At 46.7% G+C, this 17,715-nt stretch overlaps 4 protein-coding genes across 4 annotated transcripts; 2 read left to right on the forward strand and 2 right to left on the reverse strand.

The window, feature by feature from the left end:
- The first annotated feature begins 495 nt into the window (after nucleotides 1-495).
- Nucleotides 496-5,144, forward strand: AGABI2DRAFT_207344 (hypothetical protein). Its single transcript, XM_006462689.1, has 18 exons — nucleotides 496-590; nucleotides 639-834; nucleotides 899-978; nucleotides 1,032-1,259; nucleotides 1,314-1,517; nucleotides 1,565-1,885; nucleotides 1,932-2,090; nucleotides 2,143-2,250; nucleotides 2,304-2,434; nucleotides 2,485-2,649; nucleotides 2,696-2,810; nucleotides 3,315-3,357; nucleotides 3,419-3,577; nucleotides 3,633-3,919; nucleotides 3,988-4,207; nucleotides 4,283-4,458; nucleotides 4,521-4,714; nucleotides 4,774-5,144. The coding sequence occupies exons 1-18, from the start codon at nucleotides 501-503 to the stop codon at nucleotides 4,898-4,900; spliced, it is 3,003 nt and encodes a 1,000-aa protein (XP_006462752.1). The 5' UTR covers nucleotides 496-500; the 3' UTR covers nucleotides 4,901-5,144.
- Nucleotides 5,145-6,504: 1,360 nt separating this feature from the next.
- AGABI2DRAFT_186625 (hypothetical protein) lies at nucleotides 6,505-8,148 on the reverse strand. The gene is made up of 8 exons (XM_006462690.1): nucleotides 7,979-8,148; nucleotides 7,766-7,932; nucleotides 7,668-7,703; nucleotides 7,544-7,614; nucleotides 7,288-7,490; nucleotides 7,154-7,229; nucleotides 6,969-7,105; nucleotides 6,505-6,895 (listed from the first exon to the last, which is right to left on the reverse strand). Exons 1-8 carry the CDS (start codon nucleotides 8,141-8,143, stop codon nucleotides 6,788-6,790), a joined length of 963 nt encoding a protein of 320 aa, XP_006462753.1. The 5' UTR covers nucleotides 8,144-8,148; the 3' UTR covers nucleotides 6,505-6,787.
- A 2,114-nt stretch (nucleotides 8,149-10,262) lies between these two features.
- Nucleotides 10,263-14,451, forward strand: AGABI2DRAFT_224354 (hypothetical protein). Its single transcript, XM_006462691.1, has 7 exons — nucleotides 10,263-10,760; nucleotides 10,830-13,487; nucleotides 13,546-13,638; nucleotides 13,697-13,820; nucleotides 13,871-13,996; nucleotides 14,061-14,181; nucleotides 14,233-14,451. Exons 1-7 carry the CDS (start codon nucleotides 10,542-10,544, stop codon nucleotides 14,336-14,338), a joined length of 3,447 nt encoding a protein of 1,148 aa, XP_006462754.1. The 5' UTR covers nucleotides 10,263-10,541; the 3' UTR covers nucleotides 14,339-14,451.
- A 457-nt stretch (nucleotides 14,452-14,908) lies between these two features.
- Nucleotides 14,909-16,595, reverse strand: AGABI2DRAFT_207357 (hypothetical protein; the record flags this gene model as incomplete). Its single annotated transcript, XM_006462692.1, has 3 exons — nucleotides 16,450-16,595; nucleotides 15,127-16,398; nucleotides 14,909-15,058 (listed from the first exon to the last, which is right to left on the reverse strand). Exons 1-3 carry the CDS (start codon nucleotides 16,552-16,554, stop codon nucleotides 14,909-14,911), a joined length of 1,527 nt encoding a protein of 508 aa, XP_006462755.1. The 5' UTR covers nucleotides 16,555-16,595.
- Between the last annotated feature and the right edge of the window lie 1,120 nt (nucleotides 16,596-17,715).

Below are 17,715 nucleotides of genomic sequence, written 5' to 3' on the forward strand. Positions count from 1 at the left end.
CTCCAGGTATCGTATCGCACCCAATAGAGGAGCTAATCATCGGTTATCGACGACACGTTCAATCCTATTCAAGTATTTCTTCAAAAGTTAGAGCTGTTGAAGCGCAGATCCAAAATAATTTGACTCCCAGGCATAATGAATGGGAGAAGGAAGGGCCCATTCCGTCAAGGGTAAAACCCACCGTTAGTGATTTCATTGGGTGGAGACAGGGCTGAGGTAGAAGCAAATCAAAGTGAGATTCGTGAAATATGCCACTGCCTGGGTTGGTGCACTGTTGAGCGGACTCAGGTCTCCAATTTTTGTCGATGAACCTTGGTTAATTCTGCGCTCCTATGTCCGATGGTCTTTATTCAGAGTCCTGAATTATCCGGAAAAGCGCCTAGTGTTGGCAGAAAGTGGCTATTTTTGTCCGTTATGGTGACCAGGATATATAGGGATATTCCAGGGTCCTACTAGCGCCTACAAGCTCCGCAGCTACTCACACCTTCCGTTCAGCAGACATGGACGTAGTGAAGGCAGTGGAATTATATATCAACAAGCTAGTTTCAACGCCTCCGTCAATGAAGGTGCTGTTACTGGATTCGCATACGGTACGTCATCAGTTGCAGAACATGCATTTACTCAAAGTTTTCACGCAGACTCCTATAGTATCCCTTGCTTCAACCCAATCCACTTTGCTTTCTTACCAGGTGTATCTGACCGACCGCATAGACAACCTGAAACGTGATCGCATGCCTCACATGAAATGCGTTTGCTTCCTTCAGAATAGTGAGTCTAGCATAGAGGCACTGGAAGCTGAGCTTCGGGAGCCCAAGTATGGAGAGTATTATCTCTGTCAGTTGGTGAATCATATTGGGTAGTTCCAGTTCGCAGGTTCATGCTGACGCATATTTCATAGACTTCAGTAATGTCCTGAGTAAGTCAGGCATAGAGCGCTTGGCTGAAGCAGACGAGTGCGAAGTAGTTCGGGAAGTACAGGTGCATCATCCTTTTCGACTCTACCCAACGGCTCATCTCATACTCAAGTCTAGGAATACTTTGCAGACTATGCACCGCTACTCCCTTATCTATTCTCTCTGAACATCACTCCTTCCATTAACAGGCCTTTGTATGGCTCCAACCCTACAACCTGGAACCCAGAGGCTCTCGATGCTCATGTTCAAGGACTCATCGCTGTGTTGCTGAGCATGAGAAAGAAGCCTATTATTCGTTACGAACGTATGAGTCCCATGGCGAAGAAGCTGGGAAGTGAGATCCAGGTATGAATCGGAAGCTTCTGTTCTCTCTTTCGCTCAAGTTTGCGATGATGATAGCGTCGCATACAAGCAGAGTCATCGCTATTTGACTTTCGGCTGACACAAGTCCCGCCTCTCTTGTTAATTCTCGACCGCAGAAATGACCCCGTTACTCCGCTGCTGTCCCAGTGGACATATCAGGCTATGGTGCACGAATTGATAGGCATTCACAATGGTCGCGTTGATCTACGCATGGTTCCGGATATCAATCCTGAACTCGCGGTATGACTCTCTCATTTCCATCTTCTGGTTTCTCACTTTACAGCCAGGAGATCACACTTACGACTTCCACGGATCCGTTCTTCCAAACCCATCATGGCTCCACGTTTGGTGACCTTGGCACGGCTCTCAAGGACTACGTTCAAAACTACCAATCCAAGTCTCAGGCTACATCTCCCACGAACATCCAATCGATTGCCGACATGAAACGTTTCGTTGAGGAATATCCTGAATTTCGGAAGCTTGGAGGCAACGTGAGCAAACACGTTGCCCTTGTTGGAGAACTGAGCCGTCTGGTTGGGCGAGATAAGCTCCTCGATGTAGGGGAGGTTGAACAAGGTCTGGCCACCAGTTCAGGCGCCGACTATAAGGTTTGCATACTCTTAATCAACATGCCAACGAACTCACAGTTCTTAGAGTGTCCAAGCCATTGTGACAGATCCCAGTATTCCGCCATGGAATAAACTTAAGGTTGCAATTTTATTCGCGCTCCGTTATCAAAAGTCCCAGCAAACAAACATTGCGCATTTGATTAATCTTCTCCTCGCTAATGGAGTATCTCGAGAGGATGCCAGGGTATATCTCAACTCGGAACAACTTGTGACTAGCTTTCTGACGTTGCTATCAGCTTGTTTACATGTTTTTGAATGTTGCTGGTACCGATCAACGTCAAGACGATCTCTTCTCGACAGAATCTTTGTTAGCGAAAGGACGCTCAGCTTTGAAGGGCCTCAAGGTACTTTTGTTTGACTCATCACTTCGAACTGTGATTAAATGCCAGTATTCTAGGGCGTAGAAAACGTCTACACGCAACACTCGCCGCATCTCTCCCAGACTTTGGAAAACCTGTTCCGTGGCAGACTGAAAGAAAGCAGCTATCCTTTCCTAGACAATGCTGGACCAAATCAAGGATTGCAACGGTTGGTGAATTAGCAGTCTTAGCAAGCAGTTGCTTAAATTTGGCGTACAGTCCGCAAGATGTCATCGTGTTCATCATTGGAGGAGCGACTTATGAGGAAGCAAGAACTATCATGCTCTACAATCAAGATCCAGTTGCAGCCTCAAACGGAGCACTCGCAGGCGGAGCTGGCGTTCGACTCCTCCTTGGCGGCACCTGTGTGCACAATTCATCTAGGTCAGCATAATTCTTTTCATAGTTGCGTCGCTGAACTGGAATCTAGCTATGTGGAAATGCTTCGCTTGGCCTCAGATAAATTTCCTTCAACCATTTATGACCCACCGCCTGAGTCTGCATCAAATGCACCGGTGTTAAACTTGAACCTAGGCGGTGTGAATGTAAGTCTGGGAGGGGCGGCTGGTACTGGAGTCTATCGAACAAGCAACGATGCGATTGGCGTGCAGGCTGATGGTCTCCGTGACGGTGTCATGAACCTACTTGGAAAAGTGAAACAAGGCGTGGACCGCATTAGTGCCGCGCCTTAAGCTTACTGCCTGTACCTATACTTTCCATGTAACCCAGTAACTCGGTAGATTATATTATTTCTCAGTAACTAAGGATAAAACTCGGATAACATGAGAACTCTGAACTCTGACACGTCAATGTTGATCACGTGAGGTAGACCTCCACGACCTGTGCTTAAGTTACCGCAAAGATAATTCTCCACGTCTTCTCTTTCATCTTCTACTACTGCATACTTGGATCTCCTGGCTCGGCGTAACCGGGAAAGGCATAGGATACAATGGCGAAGGGGTTTTTAAGTAATATCAAGGGCATGGATGCCTTTGGCAAGGCCAGTGGAGCTGTGTCACTGTTCTCGGCTCAAACTGATTGATGTACAGACGACGGAGGATGTCAAGGTCAAAACTCGAACCGGCGCTTTTTGTGCGTGTCTGATTCTGCAGTTTCTATCATAGTCTATTGACCTTTTGGGTGATTCTCTCAGTGACTTTCATTGCGGCTGCTATTATCTTGTCGTTCACTACGCTTGAATTTCTGGACTATCGAAGAGTCTACACGGATACTTCAATTGTCGTCGATAAAAGCAGAGGCGAGAAGTTGACTGTCAACCTGAATATCACCTTCCCTCGCGTGCCATGTTTCCGTACGTATCATCCCTAATTCATTCAAACAAAACTTTAATTCATTGCGCATTCTAGTGCTCAGTTTAGACGTCATGGATATTAGCGGTGAAGTTCAGCGGGATATATCGCATAATATCCTCAAGACCCGTTTGGAGAATAATGGGACTATTGTACCGGCATCCTATTCTGCACAATTGCAGAACGAATTGGACAAAATGAATGAGGTTCAGCAGAGTGGTTACTGTGGTTCTTGTTATGGTGGCGTGGAACCGGCTAGTGGTTGCTGTAACACTTGTGATGAAGTTCGACAAGCATATGTGAATCGTGGTTGGAGTTTCTCAAGTCCCGATGCGATTGAACAAGTTGCGTTATCTCTTATTTCTTTTCGTCGAATGTTTAATTCTGACTCCTCATTTTTTTTTGGTTATAGTGTAAACGAGAAGGCTGGTCAGAGAAAATGAAAGACCAAGCTGATGAGGGTTGCAATGTATCCGGACGTCTCCGTGTTAACAAAGTCATTGGCAATATCCATCTTTCTCCTGGTCGTTCATTCCAAACAAACTCCCGTAACCTATACGAATTGGTTCCCTACCTCCGCGACGAGAATAAGCACGATTTCTCTCATGAAATCCATCACTTTGCATTTGAAGGTACTTTCATTCCCTTGCTGCGGTCAATCTTTGATCAAAAGAGATGACGGAACTTATTTACTCATTAACCCCAAGGTGACGATGAATACGTCTATTGGAAAGCCTCAGCCGGTCGCGAAATGAAAAATCGTCTTGGTCTCAATATTAATCCGCTCGATGGCGCAAAGTACCGTACTTCGAAGGTCCAATACATGTTCCAATACTTCCTCAAGGTCGTCTCGACACAGTTCCGAACTTTGGACGGCAAGATTGTACGTTGTTTCATGTCATCTTTATACCCCTAAGTAAAGTTACACTGACAATGAATCATCAGGTCAACACGCATCAATACAGTGTAACGCACTTCGAGCGCGATCTCGAGGAGGGCGGTGGCGGTCAAAGTCCAGGAGGTATCAATATTCAGCATGGTGCACAAGGTTTACCAGGAGCGTTTTTCAACTACGAAATTTCACCCATCCTTGTCGTACATGCGGATTCAAGGCAATCCTTTGCTCATTTCCTCACGTCGTAAGTTTTTATCTCGTCACTTGATTTTGAAACGGAGAGAAATAAAAGCGGAATCTTAGGACTTGTGCTATCGTTGGTGGAGTTCTGACCGTCGCATCACTAGTTGACAGTTTACTGTTTGCTACTACGCGTGCTTTGAAGAAATCAGGGGCTGGTGGCTTTGGTAGCTCTTCGAAGCTCATGTAATATTTATATTGTATACCATTGCAGTCTTCGTCCGTGCATCTACCTATTTTAAATTGAGAAAATTGAAAAACTTTGCATAACCTCATGTTTTCCGCTTTGTTTTACTGGATGTCGTGTTGAGCTTGCGTCTCTTATTTGGAGTCTTGGTTGAAGTGGACGCTCGTGTGATAACCGATGGTGAACCAACGTCAAAGCTGAGGTCATCCTATAGCAAGCAAGCAGCTCGTCAACGGTATCCCTATAAAAAAAGTGTTCATACCCCGGCGGCAATCATAAGTTCATCATTATCGTCTTCCACAGACTCGATTCCGGGAGACCTGCCATCAGGCACATAATCATCGTCATCAATAATCTGCCTGATTCGTCGTGCACTGCGTGATCGCCGTGGCGTATTGACTTCTAGAGATTCAGGGGGAGTCGCACTGATTACATCTTCATCCGAATCTTCTTCGCGTTTAACCTCTACGACGGCATGGACCCGCCGAATTAATATTTGCTTCGGTTCCTGAGGGATAGTCGGAACTTCTACGACTTCGGCTGACGACGATGGTTTCTTGGGACGAGATGATGAAGAACCGGTTTGCTTGCTGCGTTTTGAGCGGTCAATTGTGGAAGTTGGCGTTGATGTCGCTGCTGCCGCGGTTTTAATTGTTCGGGGTGTTTGGGCGGTTTCAGTGTATGGTGGTAGTTCGCTTTGACTGGGTGCTTTGCGTTTATTCACCTTGGCGGAGGGACGCGCTTGTTGGTGTTCACGAGGAATCTGTGAAGGCGAAGGTACAGCAGAGTGGTAAGTAGGTGGTTGCTGTATAGTAGAAGCCGAGGGAATAGTTTTGGATGGGTTTAGCGCTACGGGAGGGGCCTATTGAGGACAAAGTTCTCAGCGTTGGCAGCAGTTCATTTTGGATGGAATGCACGCCTGGACTTACAAGTCTTTCAGCTTCAAGCTCATCAACTCGAGAAGCTAGTGAGCATCGTTCCTCTTCTACGCGTAGGAAATGCTCTTGCCAATTCTTTGCTCGATCCCTCCATTGATTCGTTTCACGCTGTAAGATGGTAAATTCGTCTACATGCTGTTTTATCTGTTCAAAAATGAATATCGTTTCAAAGCAAATTCGCGGCGGTAGAATCAGCTCACTATTAGATCTGCCTCTTTCAGCTACATCATCAATGAAATCAGAAATGGTGGCACTTTCTATTGAAGATAAGGAGGGCATACGCTAGCCTTGCATGCGAGAATCTCCTCCTTGTGTTTCTGTAATTCCTTTTTAGAGTCTTGCAGTGCTTTCAAGGCTTGGTCGCGTTCGGTTCTGATCCGGCTGGCCTCAGCCTCGGCGCGTGTAACCTCGGTGCGAACTTCGGCTTGCAAGTCATGGAACTGGATGTACCTGAGCGCTGAATAAGTAAACATGTGTATGGGGGACATACTGCTTTGGTCGCAGATTGGGTGAAGGAGGATATAGTATTGGAGAGAGCTGCTGAAGAATTAGCTTTTTTGTTCGTCATGGCACTCGGCCACTTCTTCTGTTCAACCGTGGCTAAGCTATAGCGGATTACTAAGCCTACCCACATATCAAGTTCGACCCTGATTCCGCCAAATTTCGAGATTTGCGTGTCACCCACCCTCCGCAGGAACGTCTAGAAGTGTTGGGGCCTCGCTCTACTGGCCAAAGTACAAACCGCGGAATTTCTGAGCCGGCGTTTCATTTGACTCAGGCTCGCGTTGGTTATGCACATCGTTACTAGTGATATAAGTATCCGTGTCTCTTTAGCCAAGTCGTTGCTTTCATGTATAATAAACAGTGCTATCACAAGCGTTGAATCAATAATTTCTCCACATGTTGGTGGGAATATACTGTCCATGGCATCAAGTAGTATGAACTTATTGCTTCAAGTATCCTTGACTTGCTCCTCCAACCAGGTCCACAGGTCTTTTCCAAGCTTTGGATCATCAGTGTCGGGACGAGCTTTTCCAGTTCTTGCCCACGGAAATAAGTACTGCAAGAGGAATGGTTAGACCGGCCATGTTCATAACGCACAACCGAGCAACGTTGTTTTTTCAAAAACACACCTTCCCGCCGTAATGCCCAGCATCTTTCGCCGTAGCGGCATGAAGTGGTGTGATAGCCCCGGTTTTGGGTGGGTAAAGCACGAGACTTGGCAGGAGAGGAACTCTGAAATGACGATAAAGCTCGGTATTGATAGTCCCTAGTGATCAATGAGTAAACATTCCGAAAGCTCGGAAGATTTACTGACCTGGATGTACGGAAATGGAAACCAGACCTTGTTCTGCATATCTTCGGTGGAATTCATTTGCCACAACGATATTACCCTAGATGATATGTAGATATTAACAGTCACCCATAAGCTTCCTCTTGAGAATTACTTACGAACTTGCTCTGCATGTAAAGCTCATGAGTGAAATATCTGTTTCTCACTACTCCATCCTTGAAACTAGCGAAATTCAATGGCTGAGCCTTCGCCCCGTAGTGACCAACGGAAGAGACGTGGACGACGCGTACGCTCTTGGGTGGCGAATGTTTGACTGTCTCAGACAAGATTGGTAACAGCAATGTTGTGAGATACCAGTGACCTATGGTGTGGTGAGTACTTCTGGATTATTCCAGCAAGTTTGATATTACTCGCCGGTCACGTTTGTATGGAATTGGGTGTCATATCCTTCGCTAAGTTGAGAATGAGGAGGAAACATGACGCCACTATGTGGTGGAGTCAAAAATTTTAGATGAAGAGGAAGAGTAAATGAACAAACGCATTGTTTATCAACAAGTGCAGCTCCTTCTCTTTGCTATAATTGAGAAATGGCGGACTCAGTCGTACCTGCGCTGACGAAAACGTCGTTTGGCTCACTTGGCAAACTGCATCGCAGCATCTTTTACGCGTCCCAAACTAGCCAAATCAAGTGGGAGGAAGATAGCCTCCTTGCCCGTTGCCTCCTTCAAATCTAGAATTGCGCGTTCCGCTCGTTCCTTGCTTCGACACCCGATATACACCTTGGCATTATGCGCCAACAAAGCCTGAAAATCACGTCATAGTACAACTAGAATGCAGCGGAAAACACACTTTGGCTACTTCCTTTCCGATGCCAGAATTTCCTCCGGTGACGATGGCGACCTTGCCTGAGAGATCAGGCATGTCTTCAGCAGTCCATGTTGCGCGTGGAAGGAAGAAAGTCTGCTTGAAGGATGACACAAAATCAATGGCACAGAGATCAGCCAGGAAGCCCATCGGTGTCTTGGTTGCGATAGAAATATCCTGCGAATGCAATCATTTTCTCGAGGACGTCAATGTTCTGACAGTGTTCCACGGTAGTTGCAATTTGATGGCCCGGCGTGGTAAGTACAACATTGATCCGAGCTGATGCATTGATGCACGATTGGTCGACCGCGAAAAGCGAATAAAACATTTCATCACTGCTGCCAGTGACACAGGCTTATACAGGCATCCTAGACTCTTGTCGGAATAATACTCCCCGAGCCGATATCAGTCTTAACCTGCGCTCGATTAAAGTCTTACCATCAGTTAAGCATTGGCTATCAGGTCATCAGCTAATAATGATCAACATGTTCCTGTATGAAGAAGAGATTGATCTTCAATGAAAACCACGTTGCTCTGTCAATGGAATAATTACACATCGGGTGAACAGCGCTCGGATCTTACTTCATGGCTTTTTGTTATTAACTTGCTCTGGCCCTACATATAAATAAACGGCTGCATTATTTTTTCCGTCCTGACACCATTGTCGATACTGATAAAATGCAATGGTTTATTTGATCGTGTAACGATCATCTGAAATGACTTGGGCTATATGTACACCGCTGAGACTGTGGCTAGCAATAGAAATTCTGTGAGATATTACAATGCCAATCGGACAATAATCATTTACGGATGTTCCAACCTACCAGCGACATTTGTGTGGAATAGAGCTTGAAATCCCTCAGCAAGTTTAAGGATGGCTTTGATCCTATTATTTGAAGACATCACTGCTTCTGAACGGGAAAGAAAATGGTCGAAGACGTTTAGTATTAACTCCTTTTCTTTACTGTCGTTTGGGGTATCAGTATGCCACAGACGAACCAAATACATAGTTGGGATTAACCTCATAGTCGTAATAATGGCCAACTCGAATAACACGAGAAGAAGGTTGCTGACCGATAATTTCTTCCACACCTATGGTAGCATGGTCCGCTTTGATTCCCCTGTTTTCCTTGGTGACGATGACGACCTTCAAGGTCAGGAGATATGACGAAACGATTGTTTAGCCAAGCTCATCAGAGATGCATTTGCTGACGGTGACAGATGCGCTGGACTACTCAATTGACATATTTTACCGCTAAAGTTCGGGGCGGAAGATTGTGAGGGATTACTTATCCAGTGTATTAACCGTTAATGATTAATTCCAAGCAGATAAGCCGTCACTGCCTGGTATTTTGTTCGAACCATCCCGGCAGCCAGACCCCTTTCCAAGTTTGTCGAATAAGGAGTCTGTGACAGGGCGACGCCGGCGGTTCGCACTCTCCATCAGTCAAACCCAGCCGAACATGAGGTGGAAATATGATCCGGAATTGGTTCCGAACGGATCAAGTGAAACGCATCGTGCAGCGGAAGATTGAACAAGGTTAACCCCTATGTATAAGGGTTGCACTGCAGTCCGATCAACTCAATTTCAACAGGTACCAACGAGTATGTCGATTGACGTCAGAGGTAATACTTCAGTTGAAACCAGCACTCATCTTTCGCAAATTAGGACGGGCTCAAGGAAGCATCCTGTTTGGCCGAGGAGACTGGTATTGATCACGAGTGATGAATGCCCGAAAGTTGAAATGAACTCGTATTAGGACGGCTTCGCAATGAATCGAGGAAAGCAGTACAGTATGCCAATGAATGAGAAAACTGATATAAGGAGATGTTTGTGATTGTTGTTGAACAGTTCGAGTTGGCCACCGTTGGGCCTTTACTCTCACCGACTGTACTCTATCTCCTCCTACTAATCATAGTTTGCCTCTCTTGATTCTGCGCGGCCCTGTCCGTTTGACGGGAAACGCATCCTGGCAACTCAACAGTACTACTTGTGACATTTTGGTACCATCATTATCATCGCCTTTCCGTCGCACCGTCTTGCTCGAACAAGCCGGTTTCCCCTCTTGGCTGCTTCCTTGCATAGTCGACCACCAGCCACCCGGATTATGTGCGTGTAATTTTTCGATCGAAGATCTGTTCATTTTTCACTCATTCAAACCTCCGCTTTTCTGCCGATATTAACCTACTCCAATCAACTTCCCGCCGTCTTCCGCCTTCCAAATTACTCATAGCCTTACAGCTTGTCTAGGGCCCAATCATGTACACCTCGCGCCTTACTCTGGAAAAACGGGTCAAGCCTGCCTCGGGTTCGATTTCCTCCAAGTCACAACCCGACAAGGAGAACTTGATTGTCGGTACCGACTTTTCTCCCTGCAGAAAGCAACGATCACAAAGTGTATCGGATGCGTCAACCTCGTCTTCCGTGTCAGCTTTCGCAAATGATTCAACTTCCTCCATCACTCCTGTGCCCTTTCAAAAGGCGACTACGCGAGCGCACTCCCCCCTTCCTGCTTCACCACGCGAGGATACCTTACGCATCAATACCATGGAATCCGAATACGCTATGGCTATGCATGATTATGAACCCCAACAGTCGAGTACAACTTGTTTATCTTTCCGCGCAGGTCAAGTGATCCACGTCTTCAACCGAGATCCAAGTGGTTGGTGGGACGGAGAATTGGAAGGGAAAAGAGGTTGGTTCCCAAGCAATTATGTGAATGTAGAATTTGGAAAGTCCAGCATAGCTGTAGTGCAGGCGGCCCTTGTGAGTGATCATGACAAGTAAATTTGTCATATTCCTTGAATTAATTTTGTCTGTGACGAACGACCATAGAATGCTCAATCCAAGAATGGGTCTCCGACCGTAGCGTCTACAACAAGTCAACATCGACGACAATCCGCTGTCGACGCATTTCCCACAGATGCTATTCACTATTCCGCCCCAATCATGATTCCGATGGTTCACGGGCTTTCTCTCCTTCAAAATGCTGTGCGGGTAAATAGGGTCTCACACTTCCAACCGTCCGCCGCTTGCATCATTGCATGCGTGCGTCGAATATTGAATACCACGGAGACGATCAATCGGGATGCGCCCATATTACGACGCTTTCCCACCCTTGCACAGGAGCGGAGCAGGCTGTTAACTATCCTTGCTAAACTGGTAGCACAGGCAAAACGAGCTTCGGATGCTAGTCTCTCGGAGAATGAGCTCGCCGAAGAGATCGTAGAGATGTTGAAAACTGGTGGCGTGGTTTTTTCCCAAGTTCGCCGGTTCGTTGCCGTTGCGGTGCAATGTGGGATCGAGCTTCCAGAGAATGGTGGTATGGAGCCCCCTTCTCCGATAGAAAGTCTGGCAGGAAGTAGCTGGCAGGACGAAGGAGAGGAAGAACCCTCTCCACGTGGTGTCACGCCTACACAGCGGCAATGGAAAAAATCGAGTGTTTCTTCCTCTTCACAGACATCTATGCGTGCCAAGAGCTTGATGGATCTTCGGAACGGGCCTTCTTGCGTCCAGCCACCCGTTAATCCACTACTATCAAGAACTACCAGAGCTCGGGCGGAGCAAGCAGCCAATGCTAGAGAGTGTGAAGTCAGTCGACACAAGGTCGAATCGTCAATCAGCAGCACTTCGTCTTCTTCTTCTTCTTCGTCTCAAGGATATTTAGCCGTCAAATCACCACCCCCTTTTCCGTCCGGTCCAACAACATCGTTACAGGTGTTGAATGCCCTACGGTTTACTCATGACCAATACCTGTCGACCATTGCCGCGTTCATCGGTCATACGCATTCCTATAGTCGATCATCGCATGCTTCTAGTACTGGTCACTTATATGAGCTTACGCGAGACATAGTGAGAATGGTAGAGAGGATTCTCACCATCGTCGTCGCCGTCATGAGCCACCCAGACATTCCAACTAATCGAGCGAACAACCTCAGGTCTGCCAATGAAGCGTTATACACTGTAGCGAGCCAGCTAACGGATTCAATCCGTCAATTGACGGTGCCGTTAGCACCCTTGATTTCAGAGGAAGAGGAGAAGGCTGCGTTGATCAGATCGGCTACTGGTGCTTTGAAAGCTGGTTCTGATTGCGTAGCCGCTGTGAAAGTGTGTTTGAACCGTGTAGCTGGAGAAAAGGCATTTATTCTCGACCTTCCTTCTCTGGATGGGGAAGAACCCCAACTTCAACTACAAAGTAACCAAACCCTTTCGAGTGGCAACTCGCACAAACCAACTGGTATGAGTGCTCCTCTAGAAAACCGATCGACGCAGGATATCCCGGAGGAGGAGGAGGAAGAAGCGACGGTCCATCCAGGGCCATCTACCTCTGTTCTCAAACGCTCAAGAGAGTTGTCTTTCAGTTCTGAAACCAGCGGGACATCAAAGACATGCTATACGGAGTCGGTTGACACCGTCGCAACGTCGCCCACCGATTATCGTCCCAACCCCCTGCTGTTATCCGGAGGTGCTGTCGAACCTGATATTCTTTTCCCCGTTTCACTAAAAAGCACGGATGACGGAAAGACGACTTGGGAAGGAAGTACTAGGATGCATGATAACACGGCAATCGGGGAGAAAATGCTTTTCGGCGAGCTTCCCCAAGCGCCTCTTGGATTTGACCAGGACCCAGAAAATTGGATATATTCGCACGACTACTCGCTGGAGGATGTTGCATACAACAGTGAAGGTATCCTTGTGGGTGCAACGCTAGAAGCACTGGTAGAGAAGATGACACCGCATGATGTCGTCGTAGACCCTGCGTTTTCTGTTGTCTTCTTCATGACTTTTAGGCTGTTCACGTCTCCCACCGACCTCGTCGATGCAATCATTGCACGGTACAACCTCGTACCACCACACAACGGGCTATCAAGTGAGGAATTGCACTTGTGGCAGCGCAAGAAAGGTCTACCCGTCAGATTGAGGGTGTCAAATTTAATTAGACAATGGGTGGAACTGTATTGGATGCCTGGCGTCGACGATCCTATTCTACCGACGTTGATGACGTTTACGAGGGAAGGATTATGGAACCTTTTCCCAGCTCCTGCACAGAGGTTATTTGAGCTCTTGGAGATGAGGAAACATGAGATGGACATGGGTGGAGTGAAGGCAAAGAACTCACCCCTGAACAAGACCCTCCTTGTACCCAGCACCAGTGGACCAACTTCAGAGATTCCGAGACCGAATATGACGAAAGCTCTTTTGATGTCGTTACGGAAGAAAGATTATTCGAATGTTTGTATTACAGATTTCGACGCTCTGGAGTTGGCGAGACAGATAACAGTTATGGAATGTACACTATATTGTGCGATTCAACCAGAAGAAATCTTGGAAGCGGGACAGCAGGATGGCGCAAAGGCGAGATCGAATACGAATGTGAAGGCCGTTTCGTCGTTGAGCACTGTTATTACGGGATGGGTTGCTGAGAGCATCCTAGACGAACGGGACTTGAAGAGGAGGACGTTGTTGATCAAGTTTTTCATCAAGGTGGCAGATGTGAGCCCCTATTTTCTTATCAAATCTGGCGGAATTATTAAGCTTTTTTGAATTGCAGAGATGCACCTCATTGTACAATTATAGCACATCAAGGTCGATTTTGGCGGCATTGGACTCGTCGACCATCGCTCGTCTGCATCAGACATGGGCGGTAAGTTTCTCGCTGTACTCGCGTGTGGACGTGCGTTGACCATATGACCACTTCCTAGAGTGTGCCTCATAAATCCAAGACGCAACTGGAGTCACTGAGAAAATTAGCTGACCATGGTCGGAATTACCACGAATACCGCTCGAGACTGCGAAACACCTGTCCACCAGCGGTTCCATTCCTTGGTATATACTCTCAGTTTCAATCCAGCTGTTTATTGACCGCCATCGATTAGGTCTGTATTTGACGGATGTCACGTTCTGCAGAGAAGGCAACCCTTCACATCGGGTTTCACCCTTGAACGCTGATAAGAAACTCCTAAATTTCAACAAATATCACAAACTAGCGAGGATTGTTCAAGGTCAGACAGAATTCGGCTCGTCTAACATACAAATCATTGGGCTGATGGGTATATCATGATATAGATATGCAACGCTTTCAGGTGCCCTACAACTTGAAAACAATACCGGAGGTACAAGACTACCTCAATATGTCATTTGAGAACTCCAAACGCAGTGGTGATTTCCAAGACCTATATCGCCGGAGGTGTGTATATTTAGTTTTTGCAGCGATGACAAACGCTCATTTCCGTCCTAGTCTCCTTGTAGAACCCAAGCAACCTGCGGACACAGCCCATACTAGCGATATGCGACAGTTGTTCAATTGGGCAATGCGGTCTCAATCAGTAGCTCCGGCTTCGTAAAACAACGAGCGGTTTCCCTTTACGGCCACCACCTTCCTCCTTCTTCCTCAAGTTCCTCTCGACCTCTTCGTTTGACCCCTGCATCTACCGAACCATGTGCAACCTGAAACATCTCTACCGGTATATATCTATGGTTTGAACCTTTGTTCTTTCAAAGCTTCCGTGTACTAGCTCTCTCGTTGTATGTTCTACATTTAGTGTCATTAGCATTTCTTCCTCTCATCACTGGATTTCATTATTGGATCTCATCTCGTTTTGTAGCTATGTATATAGCATAGCGGTCAATTGACCGATTTCTTTATAAGCATCTCTCTTTCGGTATCATTCGTAGTATCATTGTCGCTACTTTATTCCATTTGCATGCGGGCTACAATCTTTCGTTTTCTTTATACCTGTTCTTCTACATTGATTGATTTACATGTATCAAGGGGCTGTTGTATATGATTAGTACGGCAACACGCATGACCAGGTACATAATTTATAAGTAGTAGTTTCGAAACATGAAACAAGTCTAGAGGGTTCGAATATTATGGTGTAGACACATACATGAAGGAACAAGATTAACACTTTTCAATGATCGATAAATATATTTCCTCGGCTATGAGGGTATTTCGTCACGTAGTAATCAACGCCTTTCCGACCGGATGATTTTTCAAATTTGAGCTTATCACCTCGCACACGCGTGATAGGTGGGTATGTATCGATAATCACGCCAGGTCCCTAAGAAGAAAATTAGAATCGTGTCGCATTCGATAAGGAAAAAGAAAGAGAAAGATAAGTCAACTCACGAAATCATAAACAAAGGGTCGACGTTCCGTAGCTCCAAAACACCTTGAACTTTCAAGAATGACTGAATAAACGGGTGAAGTATCATTTCCTGGAGCATGTACGCTCCATCCTCCTTTCGGAGATCGGATATCCCAAAAAGAGAGTACGCTATGACGTGCAGCACCTGCAGCGATAAAACTTCCTGAACCACCACCGCAGGAGACAGAATATATGGGTTCATATGACCAAGGATTATGGAGTGAAAGTACTGGATTGAGCGCTGGCACGCTCACCAATGATGACGATGGTGTACCGTTAAGGGAGTCGGAGGATTGGAAGGGGATAGAGGACGAAGTTGGAGTGCGGAGATCATAACACCGAACTTTACTATCGTACCAACCGGCAACTAGAATTTGAGGTGAAGAACCCCAGGGAGAAGAAGGAGGTGCTTGAGAGAGTCCGTAGACAGCGGAAGAAGATGTGGTTATGGGAGAATTAGATCTTGATCCGGATGTGAGAAGCAAGGATGGTATAGAGGATGAGAATTGGTGGTAAGGTAGAGTATAGATGGGAAGTGGTGCAGAGCGATTGGAGGTTCCGAATGCAGCATAGGGAGTGGAAGACGAAAGACACAGGTACGACGCCCAGCTACGTGCTTTGAGATCTTCTGTGGAATTCCAATTAAGCCCTACAGAAGAGGTTAAATCACGGTGATTTGCGAGTTTAACGGATCCATTGAGAGATAGCGATAATAGAAGATCAGAGGCAGATGAGAGACTTTCGACAGGGTCACTATCGGGTATTGTACTAGCGTGGTGACGGGTGATGCTGGGTGGGGTGATACCATCCGATGCTGAAATGGAGATGCGTTCTATAACGCTGTCTTGGAAAGCAACAAAAAGAACGTCATTGGAGCCATCGGAAGAAACCAGAGTAACGCCAGTGATCTCTTTACAAGGCGAATGTTCACTCGATAGAGAGAATGAGGCCTCGAAGGAGACGGGTGGGGAAGTATTTGATTCATCACCAGATGTACCGAATGTGAAAGAATGGAGGGTAGTCCCCGAAGCAACGATGAGGCGGTTCTGTGAAATGATAAGGAGTGGAGAACTCTTGCCCTGCCAAGGGTGAGATAGCGGCCTTGCGACGAAAGAATTGTTGTGCCAGGCTTCATCGGTGAGGTAATCGTATTTGGCGCGGAGTCGCGCCGGCCAGCGCGCTCTGGCACGGGAAAGGCTTTGGGAAGGCCTTATGTGCGAGCGTAGGTAGGCAGACCAGCCGTATTCATTGACCTGACGATAGATGTAGTACCATTCACTGATAGGTGGAGACGTAGGACGCACCAAATGATACAGAACACTGCATGCCAGGGAAAGATGGGCGAGCTCGACCGGGGACAAGAATTGAAATATGCAAATGAGGACGTCGTTGGGTAGATTTGTGAACATCTGTGAAAATTAAGCTAGGCGAACCTAACGTCCCCGCTGTCGGGGCTTTGAAGTAAACCTACTTGAGTCATGTGACTACTTGATAGGGATTTAAAGATCCTTTACAGCAGACCAAAAACGCGCTAGTGAGAGACATACGGGCTTCATCAGTGTCATGATGACATTTGACTCGTTCAGTAACATACAGCTTACATGTGTTTGACATGGAGTTGACATGGAAATGTAGGGTAAATCGCATCTTGGCACTTTTTTGCCCAGTGGATGTCATTCACGTGCGAATTACATGCGATTTGCATGCAAATGGCGAGCAGCACGGACGGAATCGGAATGGAATCACTCTTGTCCGGAGATCGCTGGTAAATGTCATGGAAATGTCGGACTCCGTCAACTCAGTTGTGGCAGCACGTTGTCATGTGAACCGCACCCGCTATGGTAATTTAGTCGCACGTTAATGTCAGAATACATTCTCATTGACGCAAATGGACATCATCTACTACTACGATAATACGGGCTTTTCCTCGACTTCTCCGAAACCTTCTCCTTGAGTCTCGCGCAAATCTCATCGGCGCAGGTGTTGATCTTGTCCATAATATCCCAGTGGATATAAATTATGCGTGTATAAATACACAAAACTAGAGTCAATCAAGTTGCTTCAGTGGCTCTCATACGTTTTAGGTTTTGATTTCAACATATCGACACCGCGCTCCACAAGCAAGTCTTCCAGTCGCACGACTGTGAATCCCTGAAAATCATACATGAATATGGTGAAAGCATGAGGGTGGCTGGACTTACTTGACGTTCTTGCTCCGAAGATGTCTAGCTCGAATTCATTGAAAGACCATCGGCTTGGTTGTCGTACCAACCTAGGGCGCCCGGGATCTGTTAAGTGATGACAACTGGAGTGGATGATTACCCGCTTGAGGTTCCGGCGGAATGAATTCAGTTCTTGACGTCGGTGCTGCCAGTTTGGCAGTGGCAGGTGGCCTGGAAGCGTCAGTCGTAGTAACGCCAGCCTTCTGCTTACCTTTCTCCATGATGACTGGCTATAAACTATTGACTTTAGTGACCGTGATTGGCGCAACAGCATAAATAGCTTACCCCCTCTGCTGTCCGTCATATATCCCAGATGCGTTGATCAACATGTCAAGGTATGTGTCGCTG

Source organism: Agaricus bisporus, assembly GCF_000300575.1.
Source record: "Agaricus bisporus var. bisporus H97 unplaced genomic scaffold AGABI2scaffold_7, whole genome shotgun sequence".
NCBI classification, from domain to species: Eukaryota; Fungi; Basidiomycota; class Agaricomycetes; order Agaricales; family Agaricaceae; genus Agaricus; species Agaricus bisporus.